The sequence below is a fragment of the Alosa alosa genome, chromosome 15, assembly GCF_017589495.1.
Source record: "Alosa alosa isolate M-15738 ecotype Scorff River chromosome 15, AALO_Geno_1.1, whole genome shotgun sequence".
Taxonomy (NCBI): Eukaryota; Metazoa; Chordata; class Actinopteri; order Clupeiformes; family Clupeidae; genus Alosa; species Alosa alosa.
Genome location: NC_063203.1, coordinates 22423604 through 22448032, shown reverse-complemented (window position 1 = coordinate 22448032; position 24429 = coordinate 22423604). Strand labels below are relative to the sequence as shown.

General features: G+C 40.4%; 2 protein-coding genes and 1 long non-coding RNA gene across 3 annotated transcripts; 2 read left to right on the top strand and 1 right to left on the bottom strand.

Annotated features, from left to right (window-relative positions):
* Positions 1-4914: 4914 nt before the first annotated feature.
* On the bottom strand, positions 4915-6868 carry LOC125308517. Its single transcript, XR_007195897.1, has 3 exons — positions 6632-6868; positions 6330-6452; positions 4915-6127 (listed from the first exon to the last, which is right to left on the bottom strand). It is a non-coding gene; the product is annotated as an uncharacterized LOC125308517 (long non-coding RNA).
* Positions 6869-12522: 5654 nt separating this feature from the next.
* Positions 12523-16585, top strand: LOC125308472. Its single transcript, XM_048265015.1, has 3 exons — positions 12523-12602; positions 15023-15144; positions 15347-16585. The coding sequence occupies exons 1-3, from the start codon at positions 12600-12602 to the stop codon at positions 15894-15896; spliced, it is 675 nt and encodes a 224-aa protein (XP_048120972.1). The 5' UTR covers positions 12523-12599; the 3' UTR covers positions 15897-16585.
* A 3961-nt stretch (positions 16586-20546) lies between these two features.
* Positions 20547-22833, top strand: LOC125307902. The gene is made up of 3 exons (XM_048264033.1): positions 20547-20552; positions 20925-21040; positions 21603-22833. Exons 1-3 carry the CDS (start codon positions 20547-20549, stop codon positions 22165-22167), a joined length of 687 nt encoding a protein of 228 aa, XP_048119990.1. The 3' UTR covers positions 22168-22833.
* Positions 22834-24429: the final 1596 nt, after the last annotated feature.

Genomic DNA, 24429 nt, shown 5'->3' with positions numbered 1-24429 from the left:
ATTGCCAACAGCCATAAAAAACAAAATCTATTATCGACATTTTCACAACTCCGAACCAAAAATCTCCACTTGAATTGTACTTACAAACACTAAAGTTTCCAGTTATAATACTCCTGGATATATATATATATATATATATATATATATATATATATATATATATATATTATATATATATAATATATGCTGGAGGATTTTATAGGGAGGTTGTTCATATATGATTTGTAACCTGAAGGATGGAAAGTAAATAAAAGTTCTGGACACATATACTGTAACATGGGTTTTCAGCAATTTTATGTAGACATTCTCAATTATACAGTATTTCAGGAATTTTAGGAATAGCATTTCACTCTAATATGTCACCAAAATAAAAAACAAAAGAAGAATTTTGAACCTGACTTTATCCAATGTATCTGTACTTAAAATGTACTGTATGCAAATTAGTGCATATTTCATCAGACATTGGCTCATTTATATATTTATACATAGTATTTAATAAAAACGTCCAATACAAAAACTATTGACATAATGTAAAAAAACAGCTATGAAAGTTTTGCAGTGATATCTATTATTTGCAGCCTATTCGTCTGTAATATATCCCTGCATAAGCGTATAATAGACATAAACAGGCTGATAACACACAAATGGCTACTATATGTAATGCTATTACTTATTTTCTAGCGAGGTATACCTTGCCAAAAATCACTATGAGACTTATTCCTCTCAGATGGTATACCAACCAACCCTACTGGCTCAATGACTATTTTTCATGAAAACTATAACATAGGAAGAAGATTTCACTGTCACTGTTTGAAACTGTCTGTTTTCCCACAGTTACCAAATAGACTCCCAAAAGAATACTGTACGTCTAACACTCAGCAGAGCATCACAGGCCTGCCAGATCGAGCTACAGTGCATGCTGAACTGGTCACAAAGAAGAGAACGGAATACCGATTGTTTGTGAGCGAAAACTTGATTGCCGCCCGGCCTTTTAAGAGACAAGAGGGCAATATATTTGCAAGTGAGCATTCCGAAAGTACCTTCTGCTGAACAAGATATGGAAAGATGAAAAGACTCCCATGACACACCTGACCTCGGGCCACCCTGATGACTGTGTGGTATTCTACACCTACAACTCCCCCTGCTTGAGGCAATGCCTAAATACAGATGACGAAGAGAAAAATATCATAACACCTCTTCAAAACTTAGTGAATACTCACACTGGCCCATTGGCCTTTGTGTTCAATAAAATCTTTGAACAACATAAGGAAAGTCAGGGAAGTCAGGGAAAACAACTGCTGTCCCTGGCACAGGCGGTGCCCTTGTACCACTGCCATGGTAATGATTGTGTTTATTGTGGAAATACAGAAGATGCAATAAATAAATGTTAGTTCTAAGAGAGGGAGAGTAAATCATGAAATCAGACAGATATCAGCACAGCAAATTTTGTTGCTATTTACATTTAGTTAATTTAAGTCTCTTTCATGTCATTGTCTCTGCACAGTAGACTACTCCTACCTTCATAGATTAAAATGATATGTATTGTTGTTTTGTAGCCTGCAAATGTACATGCAAATCAGACTTGTCTATGCAGAATCATTAATTTGTCCTGCTCCACATCCTTTGCTACTGCACATGTGAAAGCAAATAAAAAAACTGTTAATTATGCAACACTTTGACACAAAACCCTCAAATGAGGGGATTTTCATGTTTGTATGTGTCTCCCTGAGGCTGTCTGATGCCATTATGGAACATTTAGGCTATGTTTACACCATAAGTTGAATGTGACCCAATTCTGTTTTTTTGCTCACGTGTCACAGTTCCGATGCACAGCATGAACCACATGTTCAACAGGAAAAAAGCACATGGATTCCGATATGATCAGATCCATTTCAGGCCTCATTCATATGTGGAAATAAATCAGATATGAATGGGATATTTGCCGATGCGACTGCCACCTAAACATGGCAGATCAGATATTCCCTGTCATTATCAAGTTGCACATTGAAAATGCTCATGAGTAGGTGAACCTAAAATGGAATGTAGGCCTATACAGCAAAAAAACGTGCATGCGCACTAGTGTTGCACGGTGTATCGATACTAAAAAGGTATCACGATGCCTTCACACAAAAAACGATACGATTTCCGACGTTTTTAGAGTCGATACTTTATTAAAATTAATGTTCTGTGTCTGCGTGAACTGCTGCTCTCACTGCAAGCATCTAGGCAAGTGGGCGTGTCAAGCAGGCAGCTCTGAGTGAGTGAGTGAGTGCGCAGCCAACGTCAACATACAGTAGTTCTTTGCCGACCGTCCTCGGCCTTGTGGATAAAACAATGTGAAGTGAAATCTGCAACTATTTCGGATACATCGCAAATAGTGAAGGCAAGCCATCAGGTACACAGAGGCCCGTTTGTGAAATATGTTTCAAAGTCATTTAAAAGCAGTAGGCTACGCATGGAACTTGGCTAAACACCTCGCAGACATATCCCAACATTTTTGTTCAAAGAACTACAGGTTAACGAATATGCTATAGAAAACACAACTACAAGGTTAGTGCCAAGTTCTTCTCTTCTGTTTTAGTCTAGCCTAAGTGAAACGAGTATGGTTCTCTGGGATAAAGCGAACCTTCCTTCATCAATGAATTTTGACGAGACATAACGAGCTGTAATCATAGCAAGGCCGTAGTCATGATGTCAACATTGGGGGGGACCAAATCTGTGGTGGGGTCTGAGGGACCCCCAAACAGAAGCCCCCCCCCCGGTGAGTTTTGTAAAAAGGGAAGGGTGGAGAAGAAGCAACTTCACTGGTCCATCCCTGGACCCGTGACTCCATTTGTGTTCAAAATGTATTCTTTAAAAGAAATTACAAACTAGAGTATCTTTTGATAACCTCTATATTACACAGAATGTGGTTCTTTGACTTATTATGAAGATTTTTTTAAACTAAGGCTTAGACTCATAGGTTTGGAGCCTAATAAGATTTTGTCTTTTAATTTAGATTGTATTATGCTGGCGGCTAATCACACAATTTTAACGTAGTTTGAAAGGGACAGCATTCAGGAATAGGCTACTAAGACAGGCCCCTCCTCTGTCTGACTCACCTCATGTTACCCCTGTATGAATTATAGACTGGCTTCTGACAGAAATGACGTTTTGTGCCAACATGTAAACACTAGGCCTACTACAGCCTTTAATTGGTGAATGGATGTGCAAATTCCTTTCTTTGGTTATTGTCCGCGATTCACATTAACTAGGCTATCACGTATTGTAAACGTTGCCACATTTGATCACGTTTTGCCTGCATGGATGCGCGATTGAGTGCGCATCTAAATAATATGCAAGATGCAACAATCATTTCTAAGAGGCCTATACACGTAATTTCTGGCATCACTACTAGCATATGAATTCATTAAAGACGTAAAAGAAATGACACAGGCTTGCACAAATTCATCATTTAAAATGAAACGTTTCACTTTCGCTATTATTGTGAGAATAGGCTACAATATGGAAAATGTTCCCTTTCAGTCTGATCAGCTCCAAACATGTATGGGATTTCCTTAGCCTGTGCTACACCTTTCCAAGAAGTTTTGTGAAAATTGTTCCGGTAGTTTTTGCGATATTGTTGATACAGCCCTACCTCACCAGTAGGGTGCAGTAAATGGAAGCTTTTGATAGCACACGGCACTAAAGAAAAACGGAAAATCACCAGGACAAACCACTCAGGGGTGTAGGCTACTCTGGAACCATAGGTCACTAATTTGTGCGTTATTTACGTTTGATTACATTTCAGATACGTGTTGGTTTCCTGTAGGCCTATAGCGCTTTATTCTTTCTTTATTTTTCTTTTTCTTTTCTTAGTTTAGGAGTTGTAATTTTTCCTTACTAAAAGTAGGTCTGAAAGGCTTTGTGAATAACTTTTAAGAGAAAACTCCTAGCTAAAATCTTTTAGTGTGATTTAGGAGTACTCCTAGTGGTAAGATAAAAGGCTTTGTGAATACGGCCCCTGAACGTCATATTCACGAAATTTATGTTAACTAATAAACTGACGGTTGTATGTGTTCACTGAACCAAGATTATGAAAATAAAACACAACTTTTCAATCTAAAACTTAATCTGAACAGATGTTAGTGCCGAAACCTTTCAGAATTCTTCACTTTCTGCTGACATAAAAACGAATGTCCGCCATGTTTTTTGTGCACGTGAGCAACGTCTTTTTGTTGTTATGTCACAGGGTGTGAATAGCTCAGCTGTGTGGCCAAGGCTATTCATACCAGGGGTGTAAAAAGACACTCCGTATTTTTTATTTAATTCATCTTGAGATGTTTTAAGTTTAAATTTCAGCTCAGTGAAGCACTTAAAACACTTCATTAAGTTACTTTTCTTGTAGAATTGTAAATCATAAGTCATAGGACAACCTATATAGGACAGTAATTAAGGAAAAAAAAGTGAACCTGCTGCGGTGTTAAATGCGATGTGGTTGAAAATTTGGGTGCACCTAACTTTTGTGCTGGTGCACCTAAGAAAAAAAGTTAGGCACACCAGTGCAACCAGTGCAAAAAGTTAGTCTGGAGCCCTGGATCCTCAATATTAATCAAAACAGTAATAATAACAATAATATCAATAGAATATGAAATAATAAAGAAATAAACAAATAGACAAAAAGCAGGTCAAATTATTTTAACAGCTACAAAAATAGATGGCCATAGATAGCATAAGTTATTGTGGGGGGAAATGTCTTGGATGAGTATCTTTGTCTTCATTTAATAGAATAGAATAGAATGGAATATATTTTGATATCCCCATGATGGAATTTGTTTTAGCACAGCATAGCCCAGTGACAGACAACTTAGATAATTAACTTTAATAAGTTGGTTTATTTGTATTTTATTCAAATAGAAATAAATTTAATGTGAGAGTAAGGTATTTGTGTTTTTTTGTCCTTCAATTTGAGTACGGTGTTTGGTGCCTGGTTTCCCTAATGTATTTATGCTAATTTCTAATTCCTGGATAACACAGGAAATGACTTCACAAGAGGTAATTAATTCCCAGGTAAACAATACAAGAAAAGGCCATTAGGTGGTCATATCCCTTAGGCAAGAACACCAATGAATACAAGAATCAGAGCCCCATTAAACAAAATAACAATTACAGAAAAGGACTGAAGTCAATATCTTCGTTTAGTCCTGGATATGTCATGGCCTGCAAATTGTATATATAAAAAGTTTCTATTAGTAGTAGTAGTCTTAATCTGTCACCACCCCTAATGTTCTTTTTACAAACAAAGAGGCATCTCAAAGACAGAATCTCAGAACATAAGAATGACATTAAAAAGGCAAATTTTGACTACCCAGGCCAAACACATTTTAATATTTTTCATTTAAAGGCTTATTGCAGAATTTTTAAAAATTGCTAAAAGCAATCCAGACAGTGGAAAGGTTTAACATTTACTGTGCACTTCTTCAGACAATGCAGGACAAGTCTCTCAGACATTGCTAGGCTTGTCTTCTAAACATTTTTTAGACTCTGTGTTCATTGTGTGACCTAGAGATCATATTTTTCAAGCAGTCTGTTCTCACCAGACATGCAGTCTTTAAGATTTTTGTCTGTACAAGCAACACAATTATTGTTATCTTTACAACGATAGAGGGGGACACGCTTTAGGACTTCTTTAAGGTTGGTGGAAATATCTTTGTCACAATCATACTTCCATACCTTTGTAAAGACAAAAGCCTTTGGACCCTTGTGGTCCTTGAACATGTCTAGAGCCTGTATGATACTGTAGCAGCCCCCAGGTTTGGTGCAGGTACTTGTGCAAGGGGAATTATAAGTATAGAACACCACACATCCTGTCTTGTCATTATCTAGCAGTTTTTTCATGAGAGACGTAGCTACATTGGGTACATTCATGAGAAGATACTCTGAATGTTGGTTTTTTGTTGATCCTGTAATGGGCTTTGGTCTAGCTGCAATCAGTTTTTGACCCTTGTAGAGACGTTCAGGACTGTTAAGATCCTTCTTCACAATGCTACCAGGATATGTGTTAAGGAAGTTGTTGTCGAGGTAGTCAGCACACTTATCTACAGGCGCGTTGAAGGCTATGGCAACCTGGTTTTGTCCCGGTTGATAGCTACAGAAGATCAGACAGAAAAGAAGAAAAATAACACTCTTACTCACAAAACCACAAGCAGAATAATGCTATTCCATGGCATGACCATTAATAATAACGCAGATATTAAACTGATGAAGATAAAACGGTAACTAAACAATATGGCCCCTCTTATACTCATACATGCAGTAATGTTTGCATATTATGCATAGACAGAACCTACTTTTGGCGAAGAAACGTAATGGCAGGTGCGAGAGTATTCTGGTCCAGAGTTTTTTCCACACCCCAGACTCCAGAGAAGAAGAGACAGAACAAGATGGAGTCCCCTCAGCACACCTGCACACACCTGCACAGGTAAGACAGAAATTAAATTATTATTCCAAAGGGCTCCACCGATTGTCCAGCCTAGAGCTACTTTACACTCATGACTACTTGAGCCAAACAACTTCTCAGTATTGATGAGATCAAACAGTACAATAGAGAGTAATGAAATAAGTAACATTTTAGAAATGGAAAGTTGCTTACCATAGTTGTACTTGATGTGGTTGTAGGAAGACTGCGGCAGGCTATGAGTCAAATAGCTTTAGAGTTGCTAGGCTTGTAGTTTAGCTGCACCTCCTCCAGCTGTCTGTAGCTGTGCTGATGCTGAAGTGTTGGAGGAGCTGAGAGTCTGGAGGACTTATACAGCTCTGTACAGACCAGCCCCCTTTACAGACCTGCCCCTTACAGGAAACTCAGCCCATCTCTCTGGGTACAGCAAGCGTGCCGGAAGCACCGGTGCAGGGGGTGCGACTGCAAACGCACCCCCACTTTTCGGGGGTAAAAAAAAAAAAAGGGCAGTTGTTGACCACAACACCGACACGGCATCGCGCAGTGGTTCCCAAATGGGGATACGTGAGATTTTAACCCTTTCGAAGCCGATTGACGCAAAGTGCGTCAAACAACACACCCTTTCTTCTCTGTTCCGCAACTGTTCATAGCAGCGAGAAGCCTTTATTGCGTGACCTTATTCACTTCATCTTATTCACTGGGGCACGTGCCTTAGTAAAAGTCTCCAGTGCCCCAGTAGCCTACAATTCTAGCGCTGCTCTCGCTGGAAATGGCATTCATGAGCGCATCTCCGTGCCTGCTTTAGTCATGACTCGAGCCTGTCACTTACCAGCCAATAAAAAAAACAAGGAAAAAAAGAAAGGGGCCATAATAGCCAATCAGGAAATAGCACCTCTGTAGCTGGGTAAGATTGAACGCAACAACCTATGAAAATCGTTCACATGATTCTTCCGAGTATTTCGTCCGCTGGAGCTCGCATATCACTTTGAGCACAGAGTAAGCCGTCCGCTGTTTTAATGTTACAACAAATTCACAACTTGTTTGACAGAAAAAATGACAAGTTGATCGCTGTTAGAGAATATTGCCCACATAATTAGCATCTGTTTTTCAATGCTTAGCGTCGTAGCTCTCTCCCTCACACACACACTCACACCACGTGTAGGCTGCATGCACACATGCGGACAATTAATAATGATTTATAGTATACTGGAGAGAGAGTCCTGTAAAAGTAGCCTATACTGTTTGTGAAGTTGTCCTACTGTAAAACTAAACATAGCCTTCTGATAAACTATTCAGAGATGGACATCAGACAATTCTTCCTGAACAGAGGCAGAGGGAAATGAACAGTGAGGAGAGATGAGGAGGACGAGGGAGGTATGATAATTGCCCACAAAGGTAACATTTATGCTGGTAATAGCCAGTGCTGTGATTTGATCAATGGTTTAATGGAAACTTAAATAAGTTTGCTGCATTTGTAAATGTAGCCTATATAATAATTTGCAAATATAGCCTAATAATCTACACAGAAGTCTGATTCTGTGTAGATTATTAGGCTATATTTGCAAATTATCCCCAAAAGTCAGTATGAAGGCTTTAGTAGGCTATTTAAGCTACAAAGAACTGCAGTATTGCCAGGATGACTACAGGACCCTTGCCTGGGAGGGAAGTATATCTCAATTTTGACTAAAAATAAGCTTCCCTTGTGTAGGAAAGCCAGGGGCAGAGCTAATGGTTCACTATAGGGGGTGCGACGATCTTTAGTGGGCCCCTATACTGTCGGTGTTTATCCCAAATTCATGTTTTTATTTAGTCCACTTCATATTGTTCTTATTAGAGGTTGAGGCATTTGGTTTATGTCCTGATGACCTAGCCTACCGTTTAGTCTGTGCATCGGGGCAGCTTAGGCCTGCGACGATGCGAACTGTAGTGATCAGGCGCGCCTGCAGGTGTAGGCTTACGGCCGTACGCACTGTGCGTACCATCAGGTGCGTACGTGAGAGAATTTTCCCTGTGTGTGTTCACACAAAGTTAGCCCACCATAACTTCCCAACTGCTTCACAACTGTGCAGTATCCCATTAACTGCTCGACAATAGGCTATTTACAATTTTCATTCAAATTTGTAAACACGTTGTCAAAATCAACTTTAATGTACACACCTTTTGTTTGAGCAGGAGAGGGAATAATAGCCTAACAAACGCACGCAGCAATTACAGCCGTTGTGGTGGGCTAGGCTACTTGTTGCTTTCTTTTACTATGGTTGTGTTATGTTATGTTATGTTATGTTATGTTATGTTATGTTATGTTATGTGTGTTATCAACACACAATGTTAAGCTAATTCACTAACTCAAGACTTCAAGGCTATCATGAATATAAAACGTTTTTTGGAAACAATGAAAGGGTGGAGGTAGCAAAGGATGGAGGCATCAAAACTAGGAGTTATTTCAGATGAACAAGGTAGGCAAAATGCTTGTCAAAACGTTAGCATTACATCTGGATTATACTGAATAATGTTTACTGATGTTAAAGCACGAACGCTGTTTAAAGCCATACACAACGGTAAACTAGAACAAAACTAAAGGTAATTTTACCCTTTATAGGGCCTATATAGTTGTCCAAATGAATAGGTCGTTATTAGGCGTTGTTGTATATTGCATATGGACTTTGTACTACAGTAGGCTACTTTTTAGGCGACCAATGCACGAACGAAACCGGGAAAAGGACAAATATCATTAAGCCTTTCAATGTTTTGTTGCGCCGGAGGGGTAGATGCACCATTAGGGCTTACCATTCAGTCCTGCTGGCGCGCCTGATAGTGACTGCTGTTGTCGCGGCAAGTGCACAGTGTAGGCACAGACCTACATGCTATGTCGCTGATTTTCTGTAGGCTAATAAATGCAGCCTGTAGCATAGGCTACTTTGGCAAACCCAGACCGCTTGTGGCATCAGTTTCGCAGTGTAGCGAGAGGGAGAGTGCGGGCTATTTAATTTGCAGCATGACAGACGAACTCCCATTGTGAGCGCACTCTACGGACCAGTGGCATCTTTAGTAGGCCTAACATTTTTCATTATTATTTTCCCCCAGCAATCAGTACAAATAAGCATCGGTAAATATAACAATTAATCAAGATAGATTTGGCCAAAAGTGGGCCCCCTCTGCGGTCGTGGGCCCGGAGCGACCGCCCCCCCGCTCCCTCCGCTTATGAGGAAAGCCTATTAAATTCATACAGTGAGTATACAGTAGGCCAACTTATGCCTATGTGTTTGGATGTTGCTGCAGTGGCTGCTACAACAATTGAGGGAGAGAGTGCTGGAGGAGGAGAAAGAGGAGGAGGAGAAGGTCAAAAAGAAGAAGAGAGGAGAGAAAGAGCACAGGCTGGGCAGTCCAGTACACACACCCTGTGAGATAACAACAAAAAGACGTTGCTCACGTGCACAAAAAACATGGCGGACATTCGTTTTTATGTCAGCAGAAAGTGAAGAATTCTGAAAGGTTTCGGCACTAACATCTGTTCAGATTAAGTTTTAGATTGAAAAGTTGTGTTTTATTTTCATAATCTTGGTTCAGTGAACACATACAACCGTCAGTTTGTTAGTTAACAGAAATTTTGTGAATATGACGTTCAGGCCTATAATCTAAAAGTTTACCTGCAAACACCCTTTACTTGTGAAAGAAGATAGTGCAGTGGTCATAGACCTGGGTGAACATGTGGGAGACTGGGGTTTGATTCCTGTGTGATGCATTTTGGCAAAGTGAGTGTGCATGTGTACCAACGTCTCTGGAGTGAAGGCGCAAAATTTGAACAAGAAATCGGTTCTTAAACGGACGTTTTGATTGCAACAATTAGCTAGTTCATGCACCAGGGTGTAAATAGCATGCAGTACTATAAACACCAGGGTACGAATAGTATCCACTTCTAACTGTACATTGATGCAAACAGCACACCTTATTCAGAGTGTCTATTACACAGCTGAGCTATTCACACCCTGTTATGTAACAACAAAAAAACATGTTGCTTGTTTTTTAAAAATATTATTATTACATTGTGTGATCAATATGCCAGAATAAATGCACAGGGGTGTAAATAGCATACACTGATATTTGTACCAAACGGGGTATTAATAGAACATATTGCTGTGTGCACCGGGGTATGAATAGCATACATTGATATTTGTACCAGACGGGGTACTAATAGAACACATTGCTGTGTGCACCGGGGTACGAATAGCATACATTGATATTTGTACCAGACGGGGTACTAATAGGACACATTGCAGTGTGCACCGGGGTACGAATAGAATTCACTTCTTATTGCACCAGGGTACGGATAGCATACACTGCTCATTGTACCAGGGGTGCAAATAGCCTTACCCTATTTTTAACACCAGCTTCTTCTAGTAAACTCAGTCACATAGAACAGCTTGTGATTAAAGCTCACACAGCAGACACACATTCCGAGATAGATAAACAGGCAGATAAAGAGGTAGGGCTTAATCTGTAATGACCACTATGTCATCATAAATATTCTTGGATATTTTTTGCACTGTTAAACACCTCTTTGATGAGAGAGCCTGCATACCACTTTGTGAAATGACTTAGTCTATTATTCTCTTGCTGATACTTAAATGACAAATGGTTCCACCCATGAGTAGCGATGATTAAGATCAGCATAGGCGTTTTGCTATTTATAGATATCTAAGCAATATAGTGCAAATGAAAGTTGGGATCGTTGTCAAACATTTTGGAGATGGGCATCATCATGAGACCCTAACCAAAGACATTATTAAAGGTGAAGGAAGAGAGACTACCAGGCTATTTTTTTTTTATCTCAAAAGTGCACCAGAATGTTATCCACACCACACTGGACAAGGTTTCACATCCCCTGGAAAAAATTAAGCAATAAAGAGAAAGAGGGAGGAACACAGAATGAACAGCATATGACCCACATAGTGTCAAGGGTGGACACACACACAGACAGGAAATTGACACATATTTCACACTGATCATTCTTGTAAACTCAATTTCTGATTATGCAAATGATTGCAAACCATATGCCTATCCATATTTATCCATATTTATTGTACTTGGCTAAATTGCCTGACAGCAGAATTAGTGGGATTTAGCAAGTTACGCTACTTGGCCCATGGTTAGTTTCATGGAGATGGGTATTGATCCTGCCCTTTTAATGTTCATCTCTCTGCTCAGTGCAAATGAAAGAACACTGTTTGTCACCAGTGGCAACACAGAACAGACAGCAATACTCTTTATTTCCATAGTCACAACATTTCCGGTTTCAGAAGAAATTACCCCACAGGTCGACATGTCATGCTGTAATTGTTGATTTGCAGATCACCATTAAGAATCTGTTTTAGAGATAAGAGCATTGTTGATCATGGTCAGTGTGTGCGTCATACTGCTCTTGCACTGAGGGCCTCTGGTTGTATGTAACAATAGGGCAACCAACACCATCTCATGCTCTGTGAATCTCATGTAATGCACAAAGACCTAAAGACCTCAGACTCATAGGGGTATTTTGATTTCAATATTGCAAGACTGCAGGGCCAGAGGTATGCTGCCTGATTGCTCTTGTTTAGTTGTGCAGCTGTATACAGATGACATAAGTGGATGGTGTTTGCTAATGGGTTCACATATGAAAACAGCTTTTTAGTGGCAGCTAAATCATGACAGGATCAAGAGCAGAAGGGATGTTTTGCTTATGAGAAAAACACAACCTGGATTTTTAAATCTCTTAAGCCCATGGCATCACAAAGTTCTTGGCTCATGACATTTTCTATTTGTTCCTTGAGCAAAATTCAAGATAGTGAAAGCTAGGGGGCAAGCTAGCATAGTCAAAAACAAACCCTATTTCCCAAGGAACAGCTAGGCACCCAACACACACACACACACACACACACACACAAACACACACACGCACACACAGAGTGAGTCAGCGTTTCAGTAAGGCAGCGGATGGAATGGCTGTGTCCTTCTGAGAAATGGGTTGAGAAATGGGTTGTAAGGGGCTGGTCTGTAGAAAGCTGTATAAGTCCCCCAGGCTCTCACTTTCTCCTGCATATCAACATCAGCACAGCTACAGACAGGCTGAGGAGGTGCAGCTCAACTACATACAACTGTATTAATAAAGTAGCAGCAGATTTCAACGATGGCAAGTACTTTTTAATTTATTGTGGATAATTATCTTCAAACTGTGATGAAAATTAACATGGATTTGCTCCCTCTCTCTGTCTCTCTTTCTGTGTGTGTGTGTGTGTTGTCTCTACAGGTTAGTGTGCATGTGCTAGCTGTCTACATTTCTGTGGCTGTTCCTGCTGTCCTGCGTCTCGTTTGTGGAAAATAAGACTCTAGACCAAAATACGCTGGTCCCTGCGATCCAATTCTTGAAGTAGTTTTGGGCGTCATTAAGCTTGCGTTTTTCAAATCACATTATAACCAGGGTGATTCTTCCGATTTAATCCGGAATTCCGTTTTTTTCGAACTGAAAATGAGACCCACGCAATTCGTATCTCCACTGAGTTTTAAAGGGAGGGGGGGTGGTACGGGGGGTGTCTGTCGGTCAGAGGTAGTCTATATTTCTTTAGGCCTAACACAGACCATTGCTATGTATAACAGGCTGCTGACAATGACGACGGGTTTTGTGCTTCACCTCTTTCAGAATAGACTACGCCGTAAGTAGCCTAGTCCTTTCAGTGGATTTCATTGAAAGTGAAAGTAGACGGGTTGATCAGCTGCGTTCTGAAGAATGCTGTTCAGCTGGCAGAAGCCATGAAACGGTAAAGGTCAACAAATTGATTTAAAAAGACATAATTTATGAAGTTGTTTTTTTCTCTTGGACCTATAGCCTAATCACAATAACACTGGGGTCCGGAGGTGTCCGGGATTATTTTTCTAATTCTGGTTGCTAATCACACCATTTTAAAAAGTGATTTGAGAGGGACAGGATTCAGGGATAGGCTACTAAAGACAGGCTCATCTTCTGTCTGTCTCACGTCATGTTACCGCATGCATTAAACCACATGACACTGCTTGACTAAATGAAAAATATAGGCTACTGAACATGGACATCGTCATAGTTGACAGAAATTACGTTTTGTGCCAACATTTTGTAGAAACACAACCACAGCCTTTATTTGGTGCTCCTTTGGTTATAGGCTTAGTCTGCGATTCACATTAACCGTAGGCTATCACCACAAGTGTATAGGCCTACTAAACGTTTTTGCCCAAGTTTGTGTGCCTTCATCACATTTTGCAAAATTAGGCTACCTTCGTTACTAACCTACCAGTTGATACTGTAATGATCAGCTGTTCATGACTGTGCTCCCATGATGCTGTGCAGTGTGTGTATGTGTGTAATGTTTATGTTCTAAACCAGGTGGGTTGACAACGTTGTATGTTCTGTCTGTTGTGTTTATGTTTGCAGCTGATTACATTGTTCATAACTAGGGTTGATTGGTGTGTGTTTTAGATACAGCCTCATATAGATGTTTAGTGCTGGAGAATAAGGGCCAGGTCTGGCCCGGAATTATGTGTTTGTGTGTTTTGGTGCATAACCAATAAAACCCATTCTGAGACAACCTTGTAGTTTGTTACAATACGTCTTACCTGCATCGACTCCCAATTGATTGTGCATCTAATGTAACAGTCAGTGGAGAGACTTCCACTTTCCAAGTTTCACTTTCACTGTCTTTGTGAGCTAAAAGTTAGGCTATGCCTAGGCTACTATATGGGAAATACTTTGAAGTTGTGCGAAAATTGTAGGCTACCCGTAGTTTCTTTATGTTGACAGAACAGCACTACAGTAGCCTACATGGTGCAGTAAATGGATCTCTTGGTAGCGTGTGCAACTAACGTCTATAAAAACAATATATTTATGGAATAAAACTAGACCTCTGATTGCTGTTTACGGTTAAACTGCGATGATGTGAACACCAGTCAGCGGAGGGCACTTATGCAGCCCAGGCTACATCCCAAACCTAGCGGCTGCTTGGACAAATCCACTTGACGGGTGGGGCAGGGGGGCGCAATCGTAACACACACTGAACCTGTCATGAAGAGGGCAAAATGATTGACCTGTCACCCCCCCCAAGCCAAATGGATGCAACTGCATTTATAGGCTAGGCCTAGGCCTACATGACGGGCCGCAAATAGGCTAAATAAAAAAAAATAAAAAAATGTGGACCGGCCCACCGGTTGTACAGATTACCAGTCCGAGCCTGCCTGTCAGGATTTTCCGATAGCAATCTCATGATGCTGATATTGAATTTTAACTTCTGCGCGTGTAAGCTTCTGTGCTTGAAGTTAGCTGTGACAGACTAGCCTAACGTCACTGGTTTTCATAGTTAACCACAAAGCCTGTCTACCTTAGGCCTACTAAATTGTTTAGTTAACACCTTGTCGTTTCGCGTTTGTCCAGCCGTTCACCTCCGCGAACCTTGCGCCCCATGTGACATATTTTGGGGATGGCCATCTCACCATAAGAAAACTAAACATAATGTTAAAGTAGCCCTAGGCTGGACAATCGGTGGAGCCCTTTGGAATAATAATTTAATTTCTGTCTTACCTGTGCAGGTGTGTGCAGGTGTGCTGAGGGGACTCATCTTGTTCTGTCTCTTCTTCTCTGGAGTCTGGGGTGTGGAAAAAACTCTGGACCAGAATACTCTCGCACCTGCCATTAAGTTTCTTCGCCAAAAGTAGGTTCTGTCTATGCATAATATGCAAACATTACTGCATGTATGAGTATAAGAGGGGCCATATGGTTTAGTTACCGTTTTATCTTCATCAGTTTAATATCTGCGTTATTATTAATGGTCATGCCATGGAATAGCATTATTCTGCTTGTGGTTTTGTGAGTAAGAGTGTTATTTTTCTTCTTTTCGGTCTGATCTTCTGTAGCTATCAACCGGGACAAAACCAGGTTGCCATAGCCTTCAATGCGCCTGTAGATAAGTGTGCTGACTACCTCGACAACAACTTCCTTAACAAATATCCTGGTAGCATTGTGAAGAAGGATCTTAACAGTCCTGAATGTCTCTACAAGGGTCAAAAACTGATTGCAGCTAGACCAAAGCCCATTACAGGATCAACAAAAAAACAACATTCAGAGTATCTTCTCATGAATGTACCCAATGTAGCTACGTCTCTCATGAAAAAACTGCTAGATAATGACAAGACAGGATGTGTGGTGTTCTATACTTATAATTCCCCTTGCACAAGTACCTGCACCAAACCTGGGGGCTGCTACAGTATCATACAGGCTCTAGACATGTTCGAGAACCACAAGGGTCCAAAGGCTTTTGTCTTTACAAAGGTATGGAAGTATGATTGTGACAAAGATATTTCCACCAACCTTAAAGAAGTCCTAAAGCGTGTCCCCCTCTATCGTTGTAAAGATAACAATAATTGTGTTGCTTGTACAGACAAAAATCTTAAAGACTGCATGTAGTCACAAGAGCCAGGACTGGTGAGAACAGACTGCTTGGAAAATGTGATTGCTAGGTCACACAATGAACACAGAGTCTAAAAAATGTTTAGAAGACAAGCCTAGCAATGTCAGAGAGACTTGTGCTGTATTGTCTGAAGAAGTGCAAAGTAATGTTAAACCTTTCCACTGTCTGGATTGCATTTAGCTTTTTTTAAAATTCTTCAATAAGCAATAATTCCTCTGTATTCAGTCTTAACAAACGTGTTGATGAGCTCACTGAAATATATTTTCTCTGCAATTTGTGTTTAATTCATGACTAATAAAGATAAAGACCCATAAAAAATCATCTTTTATGATGCTTTTATGCTTTGTTTTTCCAGGGGGAGAAAATGAAACACTTTATACACACACTGATCATGTTAATTGGACATTTGAGTCTTACACTGGACTATACTGTATGTTCACATAACTGTCTACAAAACATACAGTAGGTTATAGACTTGAAGTCCACTGCAATAACACTGTTCATATTGTCTATGAATGAAACGGCCCAGCCATTGTAGTAGCACTGTAGCACTTCAGAGTTGACCCACTAGGTAGAAGAGGAACTGCCTTGAGGGCATTGAGCTGACAGAAAGCGCTTGTATGACCCAACACACTTACAGGGTTCCTATCCTATATCCTCCCTTCCTCTTTTCCTAACCCCTCCTTGTAGTTAATTTTGTGAAGCAAACGAGGAAGGAATGATAGGAGGATGGAGGAATGCAGGAGATACAGATATAAGAGATGAGATGACCTGCTCACTCACGCACCACTTTTAAAGGGATATTCCACCATTTGGGGAATTACACTACAATTTTCTAGGCTGATTTGACATGGAACTATACCCTCATTCCAGCGCAATAATAAAAAAAGACCATGGGCGCAGCAGCACAATGATATCATGCAGCACCTGAAAATAGTCCCCGTGGGCTAACTTCCAGCAACAAGGTTGAGCTGCAGCAGACGAATTGGTTATGACTTGATTATTATGGATGAATGAGAGTATTTTCAAAATCGCCCACGTTTTTTTTCTGTTGGTCTTATTACACTTTTTAACTTGAGAGGAGACAAGTTTTAAATAGGAAAATTACCGGAAACCTTAGTCACTTTTAAACGTGATGCTAGCAGATGAGATGCTAATGGTCTAATCCGATTCAAATATCTATGCTAGGCTGGAGCTAAAAGTCCTATCGCCAGACTCAGAGAAAGCCTGGATGAACTGGAGAAAGGTAAAAATTAAATTGTTTAACTCAAGGGGAGGTGGAAAATGAGTGCAATTCCCCAAATGGTGGAATATCCCTTTAAGAGATGTCAATTACTGATGATGCAGCGAATCACCTCTTAGGCTAGAATTAACAGACACGCAAATTGCAGAGAATGTGAACATATACCAAACCCTAAAAATGTCATATGACCACAATGCAATGCGTGAACAAAACAGGCATGAACTTGTTTTTGAAAAAAAAGTTTGCATGGGATTTCATGATAATTCCAGCATGAGGTCTTTTCTTGGTCTATCTACTAGTTTATCGTCACAAATAAATCCCTATGAACTTGTTTGAAACCGAAAGTTGACAGATGTGGGAGGGAACTTGACTTTGGCAGCTTGGACCAATGATCGCACAATTCCGACTGAAAACGCTTCCGCGTAGGATCAGTGGCGGACCTTACTTGAGTACATTTGCCACACTCAATTACTGTTATTAAGTCACTTTTTCTTTACTCTTCTTTACAATTTTGTTAAACCTTTTATCTACAGTACATTTCTAGGCCAAATATCTTACTTTTTACTCCACTACATTTTGTGACAGCTGAAGTAGGCCTACAGCTGAAGTTCCTTTTGGAAAAAAGACTGTCCAAATACGAGCTACAGTAGGCTTTAAAGAATGGTGCTGCCTAACATTTTATTTTTATATCCACTATTTACTGTACCTTGTTGACCCCTTTTCACAGTATTAAGGTTACCATAACTAGCCTCATGACGCCATCGAGCAAATGATAGACAATGATAGATAGATATGCAATGATAGACAATCTGACACTATCAAACACAAAAGGGAACGCATTGATTTGGTCCATTTTGGCAGAGGTTTGTGTATATACAGGTGCTGGTCATATAATTAGAATATTAATCACTGTACATATACAGCACTCAATACTTACTTGGGGATCCTTTTGCCTGCTCTAAAACTTTCTGGTAGACGGCTGCGTTGACCTTGGACCTCAGAAAACACAGTGGACCAACACCAGCAGATGACATGGCACCCTCACTGACTGTGGAAACTTTACGCTGGACTTCAAGCAACATGGATTCTGTGCCTCTCCTCTCTTCCTCCAGACTCTGGGACCTTGATTTCCAAAGGAAATGCAAAATGTACTTTCATCAGAGAACATAACTTTGGACCACTCAGCAGCAGTCCAGACGCTTCTGACGCTGTGTCTTGTTCAAGAGTGGCTTGACACAATTGCGACAGCTGAAACCCATGTCTTGCATATGTCTGTGCGTGGTGGTTCTTGAAGCACCAACTCCAGCTGCAGTCCACTCTTTCTGAACACACATTTTTGAATGGGTTTTGTTTCACAATCCTTTCCAGGGTGCGGTTTTCCCTATTCATGGGTTTCATCAGGTCCCTTTCCACAGATGTATAATATCAAGCACCTTATCAATGCAGATTGCATGGTGCTTGATTACTACACCTGTGGAAAGGGACCTGATGAAACCCATGAATTGCTTGTACACTTTTTTCTACCACATCTTTTCCTTCCCTTCGCCTCTCTATTAATGTGCTTGGACACAGAGCTCTGTAAACAGACAGCCTCTTTAGCAGTGACCTTTTGTGTCTTGCCCTCCTTTTGCAAGGTGTCAATGGTCGTATTTTGGACAACTTTCAAGTCAGCAGTCTTCCCCATGATTGTGTAGCCTACAAAACTAGACTGAGAGACCATTTAAAGGCCTTTGCAGGTGTTTTGAGTTCATTAACTGATAGGAGTGTGGCACCAGGTGTATTCAATATTGAACCTTTTCGCAATATTATAATTTTCTGAGATACTGAATTTGGGGTTTTCATTAGTTGTCAGTTATAATCATCAAAATTAAAAGAAATAATCACTTGAAATATATCAGTCCATGTGGAATGAATGTATACATTATACAAGTTTCACTTTTTGAACGGAATTACTGAAATAAATCAACTTTTTCATGATATTCAAATTATATGACCAGCACCTGTATATACTGTAAATACATATGCAATGAAAGAGAGAGAGAGAGAGAGAGAGAATATCTATTATTGTGTCACTTACACAAAATAATATCTTGTTTCACTATTTTGCTCCTGTGGTTTTAACGAACTGACTAACTGAGGTACCTGACTAAAAGAAAATATGTCCTTCATACAACTATACATATATATACCATCAACAGGATGAAATTGATATCAACACTTGTTGTATGTAAAATATACAGTATGTATTAAAGTGTGATATTGCTGCATAGTAATAATAATAATAATAATAATCTTTATTTATATAGCACTTTTCAAAACAAAGTTACAAAGTGCTGTACAATATCAACATAAATGAAAATGCAAATATGACATAATAATATAACAATCAAATAATATATACTAATTCAATTAGAACTTAACATAAATTTGAAAAAGGAAAATAAACTTACACTGAAATAAAACTTACTGAAATAAAACTTACTGAAATAAAACTTGACACTGAAATAAAACTTACTGAAATAAAACTTGACACATAGTGTGTTTGTTCGTTTAGCACTCTGAGGCCATGTGGTCTGAGATGTGAGAAGAGAGTGTGTATCTGTAAGCCCTGAAAGCATGCAGGAGTTAGCACTTCAGCATCTAGTGTTAGATGTGCTGACTTCACATGAGGAGCTGTGTTTCCTGGGCTTGTGAAGAGCAGTGTCTGGACAAGTTAAGCATACTCTCACAGGACCTCCTGCTCCACACAGACTGAGCTTCATACAAGTCTACAATTCATCAACCAGCTGATCCACAACCAAACTGGCACCGAGAAACATGGCAAGTCCAACCTCTGTCTTTGTACATCTCTTCTATTCCTCTCTTTTCATCCTCTCTCTCATTATTTGTTGTATTGTCTTTAACATGTCCTCATCTCTTTTACTTTGTTCTTTCTTGATGGAAAGAAAGACTTAGGTGTTTGTGTGTGTGTGTGTGTGTGTATGTGTTTGTCTTTGTGTGTGTGTGTGTGTTTGTGTGTGAGTGAGTGGGGGACTGAGTGAGTGTGTGTGTGTGTGTGTGTGTTTGTCTGTGTTTGTGTGTGTATGACTGAGTGAGTGTGTGTGTGTTTGTCTGTGTTTGTGTGTGTATGATTGAGTGAGTGAGTGTGTGTGTGTGTTTGTAAGTGAGCCAAAAGCAACAATGCTCATGAGTCTCCTCTTGCCTTCCCATCATGCAGTGGCTCTCAGGACCACCCTGTGGTTTAATGTAGAATAGAGCGATTACTCACAGAACACAACAATATCACTATTCCGTGTTGTGTACCGTTTACACAGGTGTGCAAGTGTTCCATGCTGTCTTATGTATTGCCTCTACAGGTGTGTGAGTGTTCCATGTTGTGTTGTCATGTTGCCTACACAGATGTATGCAGGTGTGTGAGTAGTTCATGGGAATAGGGATGGACTGGGTCTAAAATAAATCTCCTGGACTGTCTTCCAAACAGGCCCAATTTGCACGCACACACACATAGCTGTCTATCGTGATACAGTCTCACAGTAGGCTACTATGCCAGTGAAATTATCACATTCAAAATAGTCAGTCCGTTTTTACAAAAATTTCAGGGCGGAACAAGACCCCTCCGCTGGCGTCTTATTTTCCCAATAATGACTGGCGTTCTATACATTATCCCTTACTTATTGTCCATAGCAGTGTGCAGGTGTGTGAGTAGTGTATTATGTGTTATTGTCCATAGGTGTGTGCAGGTGTGTGAGTAGTCTGTGTTATGCTGTGTTATTGTCCATAGGTGTGTGCAGGTGTGTGTCTTCTCCTGTGTCTGCTCTGTTCTGACGTCGTCCTGGCTGAGAGTAACGGTGTGGACATCAACACTCTCAGGAAAATCATTGACTACTTCCAAGCCAAGTGAGTGACCTCCACATGAGTCAAAAGCACACAGCATTGGACACATTAAGTTTTGCATTTATAGACAAAATAAATCACAAATGTGAAATTATCAATATTTGTTTTCCAAAGGTGGGAAATAGTCACATTTATCGCTATATAGGGTATATACTGTATATAGGGGATATATAGGGGCAGCCGTGGTCTACTGGTTAGCGCTTCGGACTTGTAACCGGAGGGTTGCCGGTTCGAACCCTGACCAGTAGGCACTTGAGCAAGGCACCTACCCATCACTGCTCCCCGAACGCCGCTGTTGTTGCAGGCAGCTCACTGCGCCAGGATTAGTGTATGCATCATCTCATTGTGTCTTCACTGTGTGCTAAGTGTGTTTCACTAATTCACAGATTGGGATAAATCCCTCATGGGATCAAAAGAGTATATATACTGAAATACTTACTACTTATATGTATAATATTAACAATAAAAAAATCAAAGGTGTGAAATATTAATTTATTCACATTTTGATGTGTTTCATTCATTTATGTATTCATCCAAATATTAATGTGATGTGTGTTTACTGCAGGTTCAGTCCTGGTGAAAATAAGCCTTACGGCGTGGCCATAAATGTCCACCAGGATTACTGCTCCTCGAAGTTCGACTCCATCCAGGACAGGTTCCTCCCCAACGACACTCAGCAGGCGGTCCAGAAGGGCCTGAAGAAAAGCTTCTACAAAGGCCAGGAGCTCATGGCAGCCAAGACGGTGGCCATGAAGGTCCAAAAGCTCAGCGTCCGTGCCGAGTACATCCTGCTGTACCCGCCCAACCCCAGCAAGTCCCCCTTGCAGGTTCTGCTGGACAGAACTGAACCGGACAGCTGCGTCGTGTTCTACACCCTCACGGCCCCCTGCGTGAGGACCTGTGCCAACGTCAACGGCCCCTACAGCCTCCTTCCGGGCCTGGACCTGCTCACCAAGTACCAGGGCCCCAAGGCCTTTGTGTTCTCACAGCCCTGGAACGGTGACGAGGATGCTTCCGGAAGCTTGAAGGAGATTGACCAGCATGTGCCCCTCTATCGTTGCACGCATCAGTGTGTCGCCTGCAGGGGTAGTCAGGGAGATGACCCCATCAACAAGGAGTGCATTAATTAACACAATATCGCCCACATCACCAAGGACTGCATTCACTAACACAAGATCACCCAAGACTGCATTAACTAAAACAGGGTGACCCACATCACCATAGGCTAACACAAGTCAACTCACAATGATGTTGACAAGAGACTGTATTTTGGGGTGGCCATACAAATAATTTTATACATTTTCATATCTGTATATAGCAACATATATATACATATGCTTAATTGTCTGGGTACTTTGTAATAGTACTCATATAGAATCATAATAGAATCATTTCTTGAGTGCAACAGAATAAAACTGTCCCTGATTGCGAAATTCCTTTGCAAAACTGTTAACTTATGAGTTAACTTTCTGATCTGCACCACTGGAGAACACCGGTGCTCAATAAAAGATTCTTGCTTGTTTGTCAGTTTGACACTGTTGTCAGTTCGACACTGGTGTACAGTGGTGGGAGGTGTGACGTGAGTGGTGCGTATGTTATTTCTAAGAGTAAGCATTTAAAAGCCCACAGATGACCTCACTTCACACATAGAATGGCCATTCTAAGTCCCCTATTCATCATCACTGACAACCTGAGGAAGTTCAGCTCGACTACAACTCTCAATATCCCGATTTTGACATCCAACACTGGCACCTTCAACAACCTGGCAAGTCCCCACTCTCTGTCTGTCTGTATGTATTACTAGTCTTACTCTTGTTTGCATTATTATATCGATGTATTGGGTATGAGTATATGAATCATCTGATGATTTTACCTTTTAGCTCATGAGCCAATGAAAGGGTTATGAATGATACAATAGGCAATTTGTTTATGCCACATGATAGCCATAGCATTTCCATAGAGTGCTCTCCAAATAACCATCCAACCAAACAATAAATGTGAATTAAAACACAACTTCTAGATTGCCTCACTTCACCAACCTGTAATTCGCCTTATTCACCCGGGGGCCAGAACGAGGCTACAGGGTACACTTATTACACCTCAGTCCAGCAGATGGTGGTAATGCACTCCGTTTGCAAACTGCCAGAAAAAAGCTCACCGAAAAAGAAGAAGGCCGCTGGCCTGTTCTTCTTCTACAGTGAGTTTTTTTGGCAGTTTGCCTCGTTCTGGCCGCCAGGTGAATAAGGCGAATGATCTAATGAGCCAGTTAATGTCATTACAGTTTTTGCCTATTTGCTTACACACTCTGCAGAATTTGGCTCATTATGTCGAAACAGCCAAATAAGACATAGCAATTGGAAATAAACAACTCACACCTATGCCAAAATGAAACTGCAATCAAAACTCAACAATCCTTTTTAAAAATGTAATTACACACATGCCCATTTTAATTACTCTTTCAAATCAACAGCAACACACTGATGTGCTTTATATGAAAACACTACAGTCTTATTTGTATTGCCATTTTCTCACACTGAGTCTTCTGTGAAACTAAAAAATAGAATTTCTGCAGTACTCAGGTAAGCGTTTTTGCTTTTCAAAGTTTTTACAAAAAACAAACATTCTTACAGAAATAAAGAAAAATACAATTACAGTTATCAATGCAATACTGTAAGTCAATGTACTCAAAATGAAACAACAAAACAAAAGTAAAAAGAAAAAAACAATTACTAGAGAAATTGCTATTGGAAACAAAGGACAGTTTTTTCTTGTTTATGTGTGTGTACTGAGTGTGGCAGGTGTGTGTGTGTGTGTGTGTGTGTGTGTGTGTGTGTGTGGGGGGGGTATGGATCCTGCCTTCTGTTCAGATCTTGCCACAAGTCCTCGTCGACATCGCAGGAGATGTCGTCTCGGGCCGCTAGGCAATGGGGGCAAATACAGAACTGTACACGGGTATTCAATGTAAGTACACACTTGAACTTACCTGAAGTCTATTTGTAGTGCTAAGCCTCAGACTGATTGGTGTTCAGTTTTCTCTGTAAGTGTTTTCAGGTATGTGTGTGGGTATTACCAATTACCAGATGTGCTTGCATTTTGAAGTTCACGAAACTTGGCATGCATTCGGAGGGTGTCATAATGATCCTACACTTTCAATTTCGTGCACTTTTGACCATGAAATACGTGAAAATGGGATGGGTTGACATGGCCCCTTAAGACCAACATAAAAAAAAGGTAGTCCTCCTAGGCCCTACGGTTCTCGAGATATTCACAGAAAACTGTCTCCGGCCACCTACAGGCCAGTTGGTGTACAGTAACATAAATTAATTTATTGTGTGGCCCCCCATGAACGGAATTCGACGAAACTTAGCATGCATTCAGAGGGTGTCATAATG

Coding starts and splice junctions, on each gene's coding strand:
- LOC125308472 (XM_048265015.1), top strand. Junction 15,145..15,346: donor ATTAAGTTTCTTCGCCAAAA/GTAGGTTCTGTC, acceptor GATCTTCTGTAG/CTATCAACCGGGACAAAACC.
- LOC125307902 (XM_048264033.1), top strand. Junction 21,041..21,602: donor ATTGACTACTTCCAAGCCAA/GTGAGTGACCTC, acceptor TGTTTACTGCAG/GTTCAGTCCTGGTGAAAATA.